Source organism: Haliotis asinina, chromosome 7 (genome assembly GCF_037392515.1).
Source record: "Haliotis asinina isolate JCU_RB_2024 chromosome 7, JCU_Hal_asi_v2, whole genome shotgun sequence".
NCBI lineage: Eukaryota > Metazoa > Mollusca > Gastropoda > Lepetellida > Haliotidae > Haliotis > Haliotis asinina.
In genome coordinates this window covers 32530916-32546402 of record NC_090286.1, presented here as the reverse complement: position 1 = coordinate 32546402, position 15487 = coordinate 32530916, and the positions used below count along the sequence as shown (strand labels likewise).

General features: G+C 40.9%; 1 protein-coding gene across 2 annotated transcripts; it reads left to right on the top strand.

Annotated features, from left to right (window-relative positions):
- The first annotated feature begins 4602 nt into the window (after nucleotides 1-4602).
- Nucleotides 4603-15229, top strand: LOC137291392 (fucolectin-3-like). 2 transcript variants are annotated; one of them, XM_067822723.1, is made up of 5 exons: nucleotides 4603-4674; nucleotides 5954-5988; nucleotides 7655-7888; nucleotides 9576-9836; nucleotides 14418-15229. In XM_067822723.1, the coding sequence occupies exons 1-5, from the start codon at nucleotides 4631-4633 to the stop codon at nucleotides 14636-14638; spliced, it is 795 nt and encodes a 264-aa protein (XP_067678824.1). In that variant the 5' UTR covers nucleotides 4603-4630; the 3' UTR covers nucleotides 14639-15229. The 2 variants fall into 2 exon arrangements, with proteins under 2 accessions (XP_067678824.1, XP_067678825.1); XM_067822724.1 differs by lacking the exon at nucleotides 4603-4674 and having other exon boundaries at nucleotides 5798-5988.
- Nucleotides 15230-15487: the final 258 nt, after the last annotated feature.

Below are 15487 nucleotides of genomic sequence, written 5' to 3'. Positions count from 1 at the left end.
TGTATACCGATTCAGCCGACAACGGAGCGCTTGCAGCCGCTTGCAATCCCAGTAATCGCTGGATGAGGTAATCGTTGTCAGACCAAAATGGCGGCTTAGGAAGATTTGAATTTGAAATTAGTCAGCTTCCAAATTGGCAAAAACAGCTAACACCCCAGTATCCTAAGTTTGTTCCACAAGTTCAATGTAGTCATGAACAATCATAAATTCATCACTGGTCATCGAGACTCTCCTAACGCGTTCTTCATTAACGCTAGACGAGCCTACGGTAATCGTTCCGCCATTTTTGGAAGAGCGATAAACGTTCCGAGCTGTTGCGAGCCCGGAATAAGCGATTCATTTGCTTACTGAAAGCAATTTACGGCTTGCAACGCACCCAAGTTGTGTGCCGTAGGCCAGGCAGAGATACTGCTTTTCATGATATGTGTTGCTAATATTCCAGCAATTTCAGATCGAGATACGGTATGATAGCAGCACATTCGACAGAACCATGGCTTTAAGCTAGGTGGTAGGTTTCACAGGGCTTTACCAATCAAATTATGATCTCAATGTATATTTTAGTATGAGGCAACACAACCACGAACTATGACCTGTGTTCCTGTGTTTATGCGCTGTCAACTCCGGTCCATCCCAGTCCATGATGGCAGGTGGTTTTGAAATGGATATACTACCTAACATCCGTGACATTCACCCAGAGATTCACACCTTTCTGCGTACTTGATCTGCATGAATACCGTGTACACTTAAGCTCACCTGGTTGGAAAAACCTGGAACAGATGTGGGTTAGAATTGATCTCCAACCACCCATGATTTTCTTAGGTGGTGGTTAGTCCAGATTTTCTGGTCCAGACTCGTTATTTACAAATCGACATCTTGCAGTTCTGGACGAACAGTATGTAAACAGATGGCGCAGTTATTTGAACTAGAAGCCTATGGTAAAAAAATTAAACATTTTATCTAAATGTTCTCAAGGTCAAACGTACATGGACGGTCGAATAGTCCACAACGATCCTTCTTTAAACGGAGATCAGAGTAAGTTTTGACTCAGTCGTTGTTACTAATGATTGTATTACTGATTTTCATCACTGGAAGAATGCCCACAGGTCTGTGGACATGCCAGTCATCGCATGTCCTGCTGTAGTGGGTTCCACTTACACAGCATTGAGGCTTCCTGCCAGTTCATGTCTAATGGTAATGGAAACGTGTGGCTAGTGCGTCATAGAACTACTTCTGTAGAAACCAATGTGCGTTTAAACGACAGGAAACGTGTGGCTTTTATGCATTTCTTCTGTAAAATAATGCATGTGAAAGTGATTCCCTTCGAGTTTCCCTGATGTTTTGTCCCCACGTGTATCATTGTCAAACAGAAATTCGACTTTATAATATTCGTTGTGATACAAGCTTGAAACCATGTATGCATCAATATCCATGTAGACGAGCCACATCGTTCGACACGAGGAAGGTTTTATTGTCTGTTTACAGATTTTGTAAAACCTTTGATACAGTTGATCATAAAATTCTTGTGGCATGTCTGAAAAAAATGTGTTAGTGGTAAATTCTGTAACATTCTCCTATTAATGTACGGTCTTTCAACTTAGTTTAATTGTAATATGAACCAGCAGAGTAGCATCCTTATTCCTCAATTGTCCATTATCTTTATTAATCAGCTCATGGAAAGTATGGAGCAGTTTGGAGGCAGTCGTATATTTATTTGACCTGATGTTAATCATTTGTATGCACTAATGCTTGAGGGTGATGATTCTGCAGTCTCAGAGACACTGCTTCCAGCTTCAGAAGAAGATTTATGGTCTTGAGAATCTTGTTTCATACTACAGGTTTTGTCGATTGTGTTCACATCAATAGGCTTGTAAGGATTAAAGACTAATCTTGCTCCCCAGGCCAAAGAAGCCCTTCTATCTATAGTAACCAATAAATAGTAGGTTGTTTGTCATATGTAAATCTCTTCAAAATATTACATGCTATGGTTTAACCTTTTCTTTGTTACGATTCAGACATTTGGGCTGTGACGCATTGTAAATACATGGAACAAATCCAGATTAAACATGTAAATATTTCCTAAAAGTATACTTGTAAGGATATGGTTCTTGGGGAGATTCTTGGCAGATTCTCTCTTCAACTTATTTCTATGTCAAAGGCAGTTATATATCGATGCAGACTTTTAACTCTTTCAAGCTGCACATAACTTCATCAGTTTCGTTTTCTGTTAAAGCCTTTGGATGAATCTAGTCGCATGGCATGTACATCTCATGTGAAGAATATTATATTTCGATATGGGTTTCTTAGGATATTGATGTAGTGCAACCAGTCACAACCAGCTTGCGTTATCAAGGCTTTTGATCCTTGAAGGTCCGGGGTAGGATAGACCTTCAGCAGCCCATGTTCTCATGGGCTCATAGGCTTGTCGTAAGAGTACAGTAACGAGATCGGGTGGTCAGGCTCGCTGATTTGGTTGACACATGTCATCGGTTCCCAATCGATGCTCATGCTGTTGATCACTGGATTGTCTGGTCCAGACTCGATTATTTACAGACCGCCGCCATATAGCTGTAATATTGCTGAGTGCGGCGTAAACCTAAACTCACTCACTCACTATCAAGTTGTTTATTCGTCGATTGCAAAAGGCCTGAATTGTACTGGCGTTGTTTACTTGTTTGTTGTTTTACGCCGCACTCAGCCATTATCTACGTATAAGGTGGTAGTCTGTTACAAACCCGCGTCTAGGCGAGACAATGCAGTGACTGACATCATGGGCACTGGTCTACGTAATTGCAATACGATGGCATTCACCAAACCAGCGAGCTTGACTATCCGATCCAGTTAGTCGTCTTTTACAAGAATGGGTTGCTGTAGACTCTTTAGGGATGTCACTGGTAAACATGCACTGGGATATCCTATACGACAGTGCAAATTTGTCATTTCCAGCAGGTTACAAAGAACATTGGTTCCAGGTTCAAGGTCCTTGCACATCTCGCAGTATATCTGAAACAAGATGCACACTCTTCAAGAAAGAATATTTTATTGAATATTAATGGACAAGTTAATAGTTGCTTATCAGCTAGTTAAGGTTTTATTATATACAGATATATTTGCTCCATATTGCTAAGAGAGGCGGTATACAACAAAGAAGCACAAAGGTAGCACAGAAGAGCCTTAGACCTGTCGACAGTGTGTGTGTGTGTGTGTGTGTGTGTGTGTGTGTGTGTGTGTGTGTGTGTGTGTGTGTGTGTGTGTGTGTGTGTGTGTGTGTGTGTGTAGAGATCGCTTCTGTTTGGTGTTGTTATCACAACAGTCTCTGACTCTTCTGCTCAGCCTTCCTCATACTCCTCATATCTGAGCATTTCTATTCCGACCAGTAACAAAGTGGACTGTCTTACTGTCATGGGCAAACCGTAGGATGAATGATCCTCGGCACATACTAGTATGCGCCTCCAAACTCCCTGACGACCATCTGTAACAGGAACCTGGTTTCGTCTGACGAGTGGATCCGTGTCCAGGTCCGAAGAACGGAAATGCCACTGCAGATGTTGTCTGTGATGTTTGTGACCTGGGCTTTGAGTTTCGAAGCTCGAAGATAATTTTAAGTTAATGTTGATGTACGCACTTACGACTATCTTATCGCTAAGAGACCTTTGAAAATCCAGGCCCCACAACCAAGATGAAAGATGGCCTTGAATGACACGCCAGTTGCATGCAGACCCAGCTATCCGCCGTGTCATTCCAATATAAGCTATCTCCCAGTCATGTTTGTATGGGTGGAACGGATGACATATTCACAAGTTCTATACCATTTGAACACGTTTTATTTATGATATGGGTGAGTAGGAGGCATGGGGATGCATTTGGGCAAACCCTTCATACTGAAACCTTGGTTTTTATTACTTGACATGTGCTACTTATCAATGGCATCACTGACGTATCATCATCAAAGACGATCTATCGTTCGATAAAGTATGACGATTATCGATACTAGGACATATTGTCACAGCTCTAGTACATATGCAATCAGCCCAAAAGCTTTAAATAAAGTTGCACCCTATGTTGTTTCATTACCGGAGATGTGCTGTTAAACAATGATACCACTGACATATCATTATCATAGACAGTTACACCTCTATGATAAACTGTAAATATGCTCAATTCATTTCCATGCACTCAGTGCCAAAGCTTTACAAGAAAGTTTACGGTCTGTGATTTCAATCAATGCAGTTGCCTCTTCCAATGTCTCTCCATAGTTCCGGCTGACTGGTCTTTCAATAACAATCGGTGCAGTTTGTATAGTTTAATGATTGTGAGTGACTACCGTATATAACCTAACGAGTTTCCCAATAATGTAAAAAAATCTCAGTTATAATACATTATTTATTATTTACGAAGTGAATCTCGTTTACGAGGACCTTGTCGCATTTTGCATTCCATTTATATTCTCTGTGATGGGATGTGCTAATTGGTGTAGTATGTTGAAATGTATTTGACAAGCATCACGAAGCAAGAGAAAAAACACAAAGATACTTGGAATTGCAAACCACATGTGTCTCGATGACATAATCAATAACCCATCACTCTAGAGTGAAGGGGACATGCGACAACTAGTGAATGGTGCGGCCTAGCCATGCCTTACTGGTCCAGATCACACTGTGAGTTATGTAGAGTTATGTGAGTATACTTTTCTTGTTTGTGGTATATTCTTGTCTGACTTTAACTTCAGTGAGTGTAACCCTCTGGATATTTTCACTGATAGAGTTACATGTAAGCATTCTTCTCTTGTATGGGAAACATGGCTATTATTACACGAGCGAGTGAGTCTTACCGCTTACACGAAACGAGTGCGAAATTGTGTATTGCTGGAGCGAGAGCGAGAGCGAGAGCGAGAGCGAAGGAATACATAATTCCACACGAGTTTCGTATAAGTCATGACACACTTGCTGGAGGTGATTAATCTCTTTATCATCCGTTTTATTCATGTACATTTGTGCAGTCAAACACGACAAGCCCGCTTCAATGACCTCAAGTTCAGTTGTTTGATGACGTCACAGACGACGAAACACAGAAAAAATGGTTATTCGGCAAAAGTGACGTGTGTACATCTGCACAAATGATCTGTAAGACACTGGAAATGTTTCACCATATGGGAAATACATTCTACTTTGCCTTCTTTGGGTGTAACCTTTGGGACATTTTCACTTAGTTACGTAAAGTCCTGTTATGGAGTTATGTAAATATACCATTCTTCTGTGTGATTCTGTATCGTATGCCTAAACGTCTTTGAGTGTAACTCTGTATGCAGAGCCATTATCTGCCATCTCAGTCCCAGTGTCATTTCCTCGCCATGTTAACGTGCATCGATGAAACGGAGGGCACATTCTCCAGATTTATATCCGGTCTGGCAGAGATACTGGGCTTTTTGGCATTATATACGAGTGTAGCAGGCACGTGGGCTGCGTTTCGATATAAACCCTTCAAAACTGAGCCAGGTTTTTCTTTACATGAAATGTGGTAAGGAACAATGGCATCGTTGACATATCATCATCATCATTATCATCATCATCATCATCGACAGCGTAATCCCATTTGTATATACACTCAGTTCAAAAGCTTTAAATGAAGCATTTCAGTGACAATAGACGCAATATTTAATGACGATTTCAATCATTGTGCCTGACTAACAAAGAGAATCCCAGGAGTTTCATAAACACAAGAGTAAACAGATCCCAATTATAATACATTATATATTATTTATCTAATGAAAATCGTTTGCGTGCATCCTTGCCACAGTGTGTATTCCATTTACATTTTCCGTGATCAGATGTGTATCGCGATAAGAACATGAAAGGTAGGCGGATCTAGAAGGTGGATGCAGGGGTGCACACTGTGTCCTCTAAGAATAGTGTGGTCGTACTATGGCTTACTGGTCGATGTGTCTCTCTGTTGTTAGTGTAACCCTGTGGATATTTTCACTCACAGAGTTATGTAAGTATATGTTTTGTTTTCTGTGTGGTTATAGTTTGCTTATAGCTTCTTTGAGAGTACTTCTGTGGGTATCTCCACTGACAGCTATGTAAGTATTCTAGTTTGCCTTTAACTTATTTGTGTGTAGCCCTACGGATATTTTCAATGATAGTTATGTGAGCATGCATGTTGTGAGGAATAAATTTTAGTTTGTCTTTAACGTCTTTGCATACATCCCCTATACCTCATGTCATACTGTTGCTTGACAACACTACAAGAATCTGTGTCGAAATGTCAAACGAATTCAAGTTTGTTATTATTGCAACGTGTCTTTGTTGTTAAGTGCAGTGCATATTTAAGGTAATAGCTTTGCAGCTAATTATAAGTACGTTAGAATCTGTCAAAACCGGCATGTGTCCAATCCGGCAAGTTGTCAACACTGGCATATAATCTCTGTCCCATACGTGGCTGGTACATGTATCATCAGCTCCATAATCTGGCACATTGTCTAAACTGGATTATTTCTTCAGTTCCAGTGAGTGCCGGTTTAGACAGCTTCCATTGTACTTTGAATTCCTCTCGAGTCACATTTATTTTCAGGTATTGTTCTGAATAAAATGTGAATGAGTGCATATGCCCGTGAGTGAGGGAGTGAGCACTACATAATGAATGTCTGTGAAACGTACTGCTGTTGTCGAACTTACTTTCACAAATATTGTGATATCAAACCTAGGAAAAGAGCCAGTGAGAGAGTATGGTTTTGCGCCGCTCTTAGCAATATTCCGGCAATATCACGGCGGGGGAAGAGCAAATTCAGGGCTGATCAGATTCCATTTGAACAAAGTGACCTTAGCTACAAGATAAGTAACATTGACTTAAGATAATCGTAGCGCTAAGAATTGTGCAAGGGGACCCAGGTGAATTGTATACAGAAAGGTTGAAACTATAGTGATTTTAATTTCAAATTCACCCTCTGATAAGTGATATTGTTTGTCGTTTTAGATGATAAGGTATGATAGCGGTTACTGAACTTGAAATATGATTGGTTGACGGAACTACGTTTCATGATTCAAGTTCATTGACAACAATTTCTGTTTCATTGATAAATAGAACGTGCTGTACTCGCACATTCCAAGATATAAAAAAAGAAAACATGAAGGTAAAAAGAATGAGAATACTATTTTTATTAGAAAATATTGGAAATAGAATTCCATTATAATTAGTAGTCTTTTCAAAATAAATAACCTTTTAAATACAAATATAATCGTTTGCATTGTTTGTAATAAACAGGGGAAAACCCCGCTCAAGGTCAATGACCTAGTTAAAGGTGACGATCACCTAATTGGAAGAGTGAAAGAATTTTACAGCAATTCAATACTAAAAATTTGTTGTTATAACTGAATTCGGGAAATTTCAGAAGCAACAAGATAAAGACCGAGTGGTGTTAAAATGTGACAAGCGAGTCTCCCACAGCGCCCATGTCATTTATTAATAGTGTAACCCTCGTTAAAATAATATTCAGACTCGCCGAGTCTCGGCACTGTGAACATTATATGAACTGAGGCATATTTCCCGTAATCACTCGTACCTCGCTGGTTATTCTTGGTAATATTTGATAGAACCAAAGCTTTAAGGCTAGTTTCACACTACTTTACCAATCAAATTGTGGTCCTTATGTACATTTTAGTAAAATCTGATGCTGCCAACATTGCGTTGAACAAGTTCTCCAAACAGTCCCACAGTAATGACTACGACCTTCCAGAAAGAGGCAATGACGGCAACTCCAACACGAACTATGACCTGGGTTCCTGTGTCCATGGGCAGCCAACAGGGACCTATCCACTACCTTGGTGGCAAGTGGATTTGGAATGCATGTATTACGTATCATCCGTGGTGATCACCAACAGAGATGGTCAAAAAGGTGCGTATTTGATCTGTATGAGCAGCCTGTACACGTTAGCTCACCTGCCCCGACTAACTGGGATAGATCTGGGTTACAATATGGTCTCCTACTATCCATGCTTTTCTTAAGAGGCGATGCATTATCTGTTTCAGACTCGAATATTTTCGGGTCAGATTCAGATCTTGGTGAGTATTTCATCTGTATGAACAACGTGTATATTTAAAGGAGCACTGATACGGAGCGATTAACGTTTCTCGCCAACGGTCTAATTACGAAACCAAACGACAAGTTGGTCAGCACCTACTCCCTCGACCATGACGGACACGGGGACTGGGCTACTGTCCACATTGACAGAATTTCTAAACAGTAAGAATGCTTATGACATGCCGTTATTTGAAAATATCCCAAGTATTCCTTGTCTGATTGTAATAAGATATCTCAGCAGTGTAGTTTTTTTCTAATGCCTGAATGTGACAGAGACTGATCCAAATTGAAGCTGTTTCTGAATTTTATACCTCAACATTTGAACATGTCATGTAGAAATATGATGTCTACAGGCACGTAGCAAGCCATTTGTTTCGTGTAAGTGCGAGGGATTGCAAAGCTTTATTTTCAGATAGTATTGACGGTTGGCCCAAATGTCATAGCAAAAATCATGTCTAAGCCACTGGTCTGTTATTATAAAAAACACACATTTGATTTATTGGAATCCGTAAACTAATAACAACGACTTTGCCACTGGTAGAAAAATCTAAAAACTGAAGAAAAAACAAGACCAAAAGGAGGAACCATGCTACGGAAATTGCTCTGCACTAGTGTCCTTCAAAGCTCACCTGTTTTGGAATACCTGGCACATCCGTGTTAGATCTGGGGTAGAATTGGTCTCCAACGACCCATGCTACAAATCGATTTCTTGCCAAAGTGATGGTTGTGGCTCTGAATAAAAATAAGCAAACACAATTTTGATTTCCCCCAGAAATGGCTTCATCAAGCTTCTCATTATTTCTTACATCAGAAGAAAATTCAAGCTAGTTCCAAATTTCAGTTTCAATACCTTGCTGCATCTTAACTAGTGAGGGTAAGCCACTTGTGGTCATGTTTAGGTCGTTACCTCAGGTAAACAACGTGTTTTCATTTCATAAGGTTTAGGAAACATTTTCGCGATGTCAAAAACAACACAAAACCCAAAACATTTCAATGTCTTTACAGTACGTCGAATATCGTAGGCTCATCGTTAAACAAAACGTTGCCACCGCTTTCATCTTTTTCGACTGTGCACTGAATCGGTTGGGCAGGACCGCTGACGTCTTCGTATTCCATTTTGGTATAGCGGTACAGAAATGTCCTTCCTTTTGCTGGAATATTGCTGAGTGCGTCGTTAAACAGCAAAAGACAAACATGGGAATGACCACCCCACCCCATTAGTGGCCTCTTATAACACACTTCTATCCTTTCAATGGTTGTTGTAAAACAGTAAATAACTGTTGACAGATCATTGACTGGTATTCACTTTGCTTTGCTCTAACACACGGCCTTAAAATCACAGGAACAACAGTTTTAGCCTCCACAACCTTTGACAAAGCAAGGAACCCTCTACCACAGAGTAAAAAAGCAGAGGCTAAATTTCAGAATCTCAAATTTACTGTTATTTGGTGATATGTTACTCTGGTGAGTTTTTGTACCATGTACCATATACCATTTTCAGCATGGCGTCTTCACAACTTCACAATCGAGCTTTATAGTGAAGACCCCACGGTTCACTCGAACGCTGTTGCTAAAGTATGTGCCGTATACCCAGGCACAGTGGCCTCTGGGGCAAGGGTAACTCTCACGTGTGCTCCAGGGGTGGGGGGACGTTACCTGAGGCTCCAGAAGAACAGCGTGAAAACAGATGACGCAGTGCAGTTCTGTGAACTAGAAGCCTATGGTACCAGTAATAAGAACTCTCTTACTACTGTTATCAGCGGTAAGTGCATTTTAATAACATACTATAAGTTTACAACTTCAACAAGATTCAAATATTGGATATGTAGTTCAAACGTATATTGTGAGATGTAAACATGAGACGGACGGTCCCTTTAATTAGTGTGATACCCGTGCATCACACGTGACACGGTGAGCCAATCAGAGGAGAGTACTGTAAGCGGGTCGTCCGTGCTACATGTGTGCATCAGTCTCGTCTTGTCTTCTGTCTTGTCCAGTCGTCGTGAATAAATGTTTTGTGTGCCGGCCGGCGCCTTGATTGTTATCCCTTACATTTGGTGGCAGCGATAAAGGAAATTGAAGTTGCAAGATATGAAAACCCGACGTCTGAGTGAAACATTGACTTTGTTCATTATTGTCGTCGCAATGTTTGTTGAGTGTTCAACACGGAGTGGGGCTAACATGTCCGTCCCTGAGGGAGAGAATGCTGCTGGCTCCCAGAATACTGACCAGTCTTGTACTTAAAATGCCAGTTTATGACCCTAAGCAAATGACATTTTCTGCGTATATTGACAGCATGTACGAACTAAAAGACTGGGGGTTTGGTTGGAGTTCAAGACGAAAACTTCATGGACTTGCACTTGTTTTACCACCGGGTCATTGTGCTAGAGTGTTTGGTCTCTGCCCCCCCCCCCCCCCCCCCCCCCCTGAATTAAAATCTGATTTTGAAACTTTCAAGAAGTATTTGATAAAAGAAATTGACAGGACTGTTGAACATAAACAAAATGCAGCAACTGATTTCCATACTTTGTCACAAAAGGTTTCTGAAACCATTGATGAATTTGCGCATCGTTTGGCTTTGAAAGTAGACGAGGCTTATCCTTCATTTGCAAAGTCAAATAAGGAAGAACTATGTGCTCAGCGTTTCTATGATGGTCTGTATTCCAAATTTGTTAAGGATCATTTACAGGTCATTGTTTGTCAGCAAGCTAAACTGCCCAACTTTGACAGTCTGGTAGATATGACTCGTCGTTTACAAGATACTGAGTCCCAGAAACACTTTGATAATGCTGCAGTATTATGTTCATTTTGCAAAAAACGTGGTCATAAGGAGAAAGATTGTCGCACTAGATTACTCTTAGCCTCTAGTCAGGTGGGCACACATTCTGGTGTTATGTCAGTCCTTTGGGTCACGTTGTGCATCGGGTTCCGGGAGACGTACGCACGATGAGAGGAAGTGTTACCAGTGTGGTATGCGAGGTCAAATTGCACGATTCTGTAGTAAGAGAGTGAATGTAGTGCAACCATCTGCTTCACCATCCAAACTTGTTGAAATTGGTAGGCTAAGTACGCAAGCAGTCATTAATTCGGGTGCGTGTGTGTCATGCATTAGTGTTGGCTCGTTGGAGAAAGCTTTTCCTAGTGGTGTGTCCATACAGGAAACGAAGTCGAAGCTTAGGAGCTTATCTGGCGAGACATTAGATGCTATTGGTACAGTTGATACGTGTGTCCGTATTGACGGTAGTATCTACGAGATAACAGTACCGAGAATGTTCTGCTTGGCTGTGATTTCCTATCAAAATTTGACAGTAACTTAATCGAGTCTGGTGACAGGGTTGCCAGTGTACATTTGACTGAATCTGTTGTTATACCACCAAGGTGTCAGAAAGTGTTGCGGGTGTCTAAGTCGGAACCTGGGTGATGGTGAACAGATGATGATTGAACGTAATGAGAATTTTGAAACTAAGACAGGGTTGTTTGTAGCCAGGTCCGTTGTTAGCTCGAGGAATCTGTGTGCGTTAGTAATGAATCCAGAACCAGTGAGTAAGAAGCTGTGCAGATGTCAGACTCTTGGTGAGGCTCAAGAGTATAAGGATTCTGTGTGTTCAAATACTCCCTCAACTTCGAAACAGAGCGGGTTAAGCGATCCTAAGTTTAACATAGGGCCCGTGGATGATTTACATCGGGAAAAGTTAATAGCACTGCTCAGAGAATACAAAGATACATTGTTTACAGGTTTAGGCAAGGTGAATGGCCATGCATTCAAGCTTACACTTAAACCTAATGCAGATTTGAGTAAGGTTACACAGCGTCGCAAGCGGTTTGATCCTCATATAGATAAGATCGTTGATGAGCAAACTAAATCAATGGTTGATCAAGGTATAGTGGAACCTAGTACATCAACTATCATTTCACCAATTGTGTTGGTTAAGAAGGCTGATAAGAGCTTAAGATTTTGTTTGGACCTGAGAAATTTGAATGACCATTGCTTGACGAACGTTTTCCTTTAATGACTCCTAATGAGGCACTGATGAGATTTAAACATTAAAAATATTTCAGTGTTCTTGATATGAACTCTGCTTATAACCAGATTGTTTTGGATGAAATGTCAAGGCCCTTGACTGCATTTGAGACTTCGTCTGGTGTCTGGCAATTCTCACGTATGTGTTTTGGTTTAAAAACTGCTCCTTTAGCATTCCAACGTACTATGCATCTTGTCCTGAGTGGGTTGTCGAGAGATCATGTTTTGGTGTATCTGGACGACGTGTGTGTCCATTCGTCCACGGCCGATGAACATGTGTCAGTGTTACGTGAGGTGTTGCCGAATGAAGTCTGTCGGTTTGACATTAAAACCGACCAAGTGTCATTTCTTTATGGATACAATAGAATAGCTTGGTTTCTCAATTTCTGCTAGTGGAGCAGGTCCTGGTAAGAAAGGTATTGAGGCGGTTCGGAATTGTCCAGTTCCTGGTACATGGGAGGAAGTGAGGCCGTTTCTTGGACTGGCTACATACTTTGTTAGATTTATTCCCAACTTTTCCGATCTGGTGTTGCCACTCAGTCGCACAGTAGAATCTTGTGTGTATGTTTGGCATTAAAGTGATCAGAGTGCGTTTGACAGAGTTAAGGCTGTTCTCACTAAGGCGCCATTCGTTGTTCAGACAGACGCCAGTAAATCGGGTTTAGCAGGGGTACTTCTGCAGCATGACCATCCTGTTTGCTATGCTTCAAAAAAGTTATCAAAAACTGAACGGAATTATCCCACTGTGCACAGGGAAGCTTTGGCACTTACCTGGGCAGTACGAAAGTTTAGAGAATATATTTATGGTAGAAAGTTTGTAATTAAAACAGACCACAGACCTTTGACATTTATTATGTCATCAAAATCTGATAAATGCACAAGATGGTATTTAGAACTTTCAGATTATCAGTTTGATGTAAAATATATACCTGGGAAAGATAACATTCCAAGTGACATTCTGTCAAGATTTCCAGTGGAAGATTCGCAGGAATTACCTATCCGTGCCTTATCGACAGACAAACAGTATGCTGTTATCAAGCGTGCTCATGATCTTGCTCATTTTGGTGAGATACGTACATGGAATTTAGCAAGAATGACTGATAAGTCCATTACACAGAGACAAGTTCGAGAATACGTCAGTCAGTGTTCAGCATGCATTGAGGGTCCTCATGCTGTGCCGCGGAGTCCCATTGGTGAAACTCGGACAGCTTCAGTACCTTGGCAAATTATCCACTGTGACTTTGTCGGACCACTCCCTTCATCATCGAAAAGTTTTGAGTACGTGTTGACATGTTTGGATGATCTGACACGTATGGTGTTTGCATTTCCCGTACGATCAGCTACCTCTGCGTCAGCAATGTATGTGCTTTCCATCTTTGGACCGCCACATACATTACACACTGATAATGGTTCAACTTTCACGTCCGTTGAATTTAAGGATTTCATAGATCATTGGGGTGTTGTGCTCAGTTTTACCCCTATAGCGCGTCCGCAAGCAAATCCAGTGGAAAGGGCACACAGAACTTTGAAGTCATCCATGGTGAAAATGGCAACCAGTGAAAAGAATTGGGACAAAGTGTTACCCGAAATCGTGTTGGCTCACAATTCGTGTCCAAACAGAACAACTGGAGTATCACCTTATTTCGCCATGTTTGGTAGATCAAGTGACGTGTGTCGTCCCTACAGTAGTGTTTCTTCTGGAGGGAAGGAAGTAGCAGACATGAGTTGTCTGTGGGAATTGTGTTCAACGAAACATGTTCAGGCCAAACAGGAATGTCAAGAGGATACGTGTGATAGACAATCGAGAAGCTTTGAAATAGGTGATAGCGTAGCAGTTAAAGTTCTAACTGTTCCTAAATCTCGCAAGAAACATTTTCAAACAGGTTTTATTGTAAGTAAAATCTTCGGTGATTTTCTGTGTGTAAATTCTAAAACAGCTGATACGCGACGTAAAAATATTTTGGTTAGTAAAGATCTTGTAATCTTAAACCCTACTGGAGGGGAGGAATGTGAGATGTAAACATGAGACGGACGGTCCCTTTAATTAGTGTGATACCCGTGCATCACACGTGACACGGTGAGCCAATCAGAGGAGAGTACTGTAAGCGAGTCGTCCGTGCTACATGTGTGCATCAGTCTCGTCTTGTCTTCTGTCTTGTCCAGTCGTCGTGAATAAATGTTTTGTGTGCCGGCCGGCGCCTTGATTGTTATCCCTTACAATATGGGCAGTCGAATAGTCCACAAACATCCTTCTTTAAACAGTTTGTCTTTGTACAGATTTGTTATGAATGAGACTTTAACACCCATGTATTGTCATCATAGGAACAAGGTCGTCGTTCTCTGGCCACCCCGACCAGCGCCAGTCAGGAACCCCAACCAGAGTGGAGACGGGGAGCCCACAGTTCTGCGGAGAGGTCTGCCATCGCATGCTCTGCTGTACCGGGTTCAACTTTCACAGCATTGAAGGTTCCTGCCAGTTCATGTCTAATGATAATGGGGAACTTGTAGCTAATGCGTCATGGAACTACTTCTCTAGAAACTAATGTGTATTTACACGATCAGATCCTCTCTGGTGGAATCTGCATCTTACAAATGGCATTTTCTCATAACGCTTGCAAAATAATTGAGCATGTAAGAACATTTCCTTTCGAGTTGGCCCCGTGTCGTGTTCGAAACCATGCTGAATGACAATATCAATTAGATGTTCCTCACCTTACAACGGAGCTATTTAAAAGAAAGCATAAAGTATTTAGAATACCAAATTTCACTATTCCGAACGTTCCTCCACCGTGTTCTTGTTTGTATAGGTTTTACAAATTGATGTAAACATTATATTCACCCTAGTTACCACATCACGTTACTATCATATTACTGGCAACGTTTTTCAGATAAATATATTCTGGAAGTAATCATATATTCCTGATTCTAGGTAGAGACCGCTGCCATATAGCTTGAATATTGTTGAGTGCTGACGTTAAACAACAAATAGACTACACTCATTTACCTTGACTGTCACATTCTTACTGCAATCGTATACGCGCAGAATTCTGTTCCAATTTGAAGAACTGTATTTTACATTTTGTGAAATGTATGTCCTCGGTTCCTGTGGCTTAATAAATCATCGCATTCTCTCATATCGGTCCACCTTGTATGCTCTATATATGGTACTTAAAATCCATGGGAGCTCTCGAACAGGTGCTACCCATGGAAAGTTTGGAGTCACTAGTGTCGATGTAGCCACTTACTTCAGTCGACTGTCCTAAACTAGATTTTGTAAAATATTCCATACTATTTAATGGTACTGTTTACACATGAACTGATGTATTGTTAAACAAATTCGTACCACTGAAAAACTTTTTTCATGACTTCATTAAATGATGAAACTCAGTGAA

Coding starts and splice junctions, on each gene's coding strand:
- LOC137291392 (XM_067822723.1), top strand. CDS start 4,631: ATGCCTTACTGGTCCAGATCACACTGTGAGTTATGTAGAGTTAT. Junction 5,989..7,654: donor ATTTTCACTCACAGAGTTAT/GTAAGTATATGT, acceptor TGTACATTTTAG/TAAAATCTGATGCTGCCAAC. Junction 9,837..14,417: donor TCTTACTACTGTTATCAGCG/GTAAGTGCATTT, acceptor TTGTCATCATAG/GAACAAGGTCGTCGTTCTCT.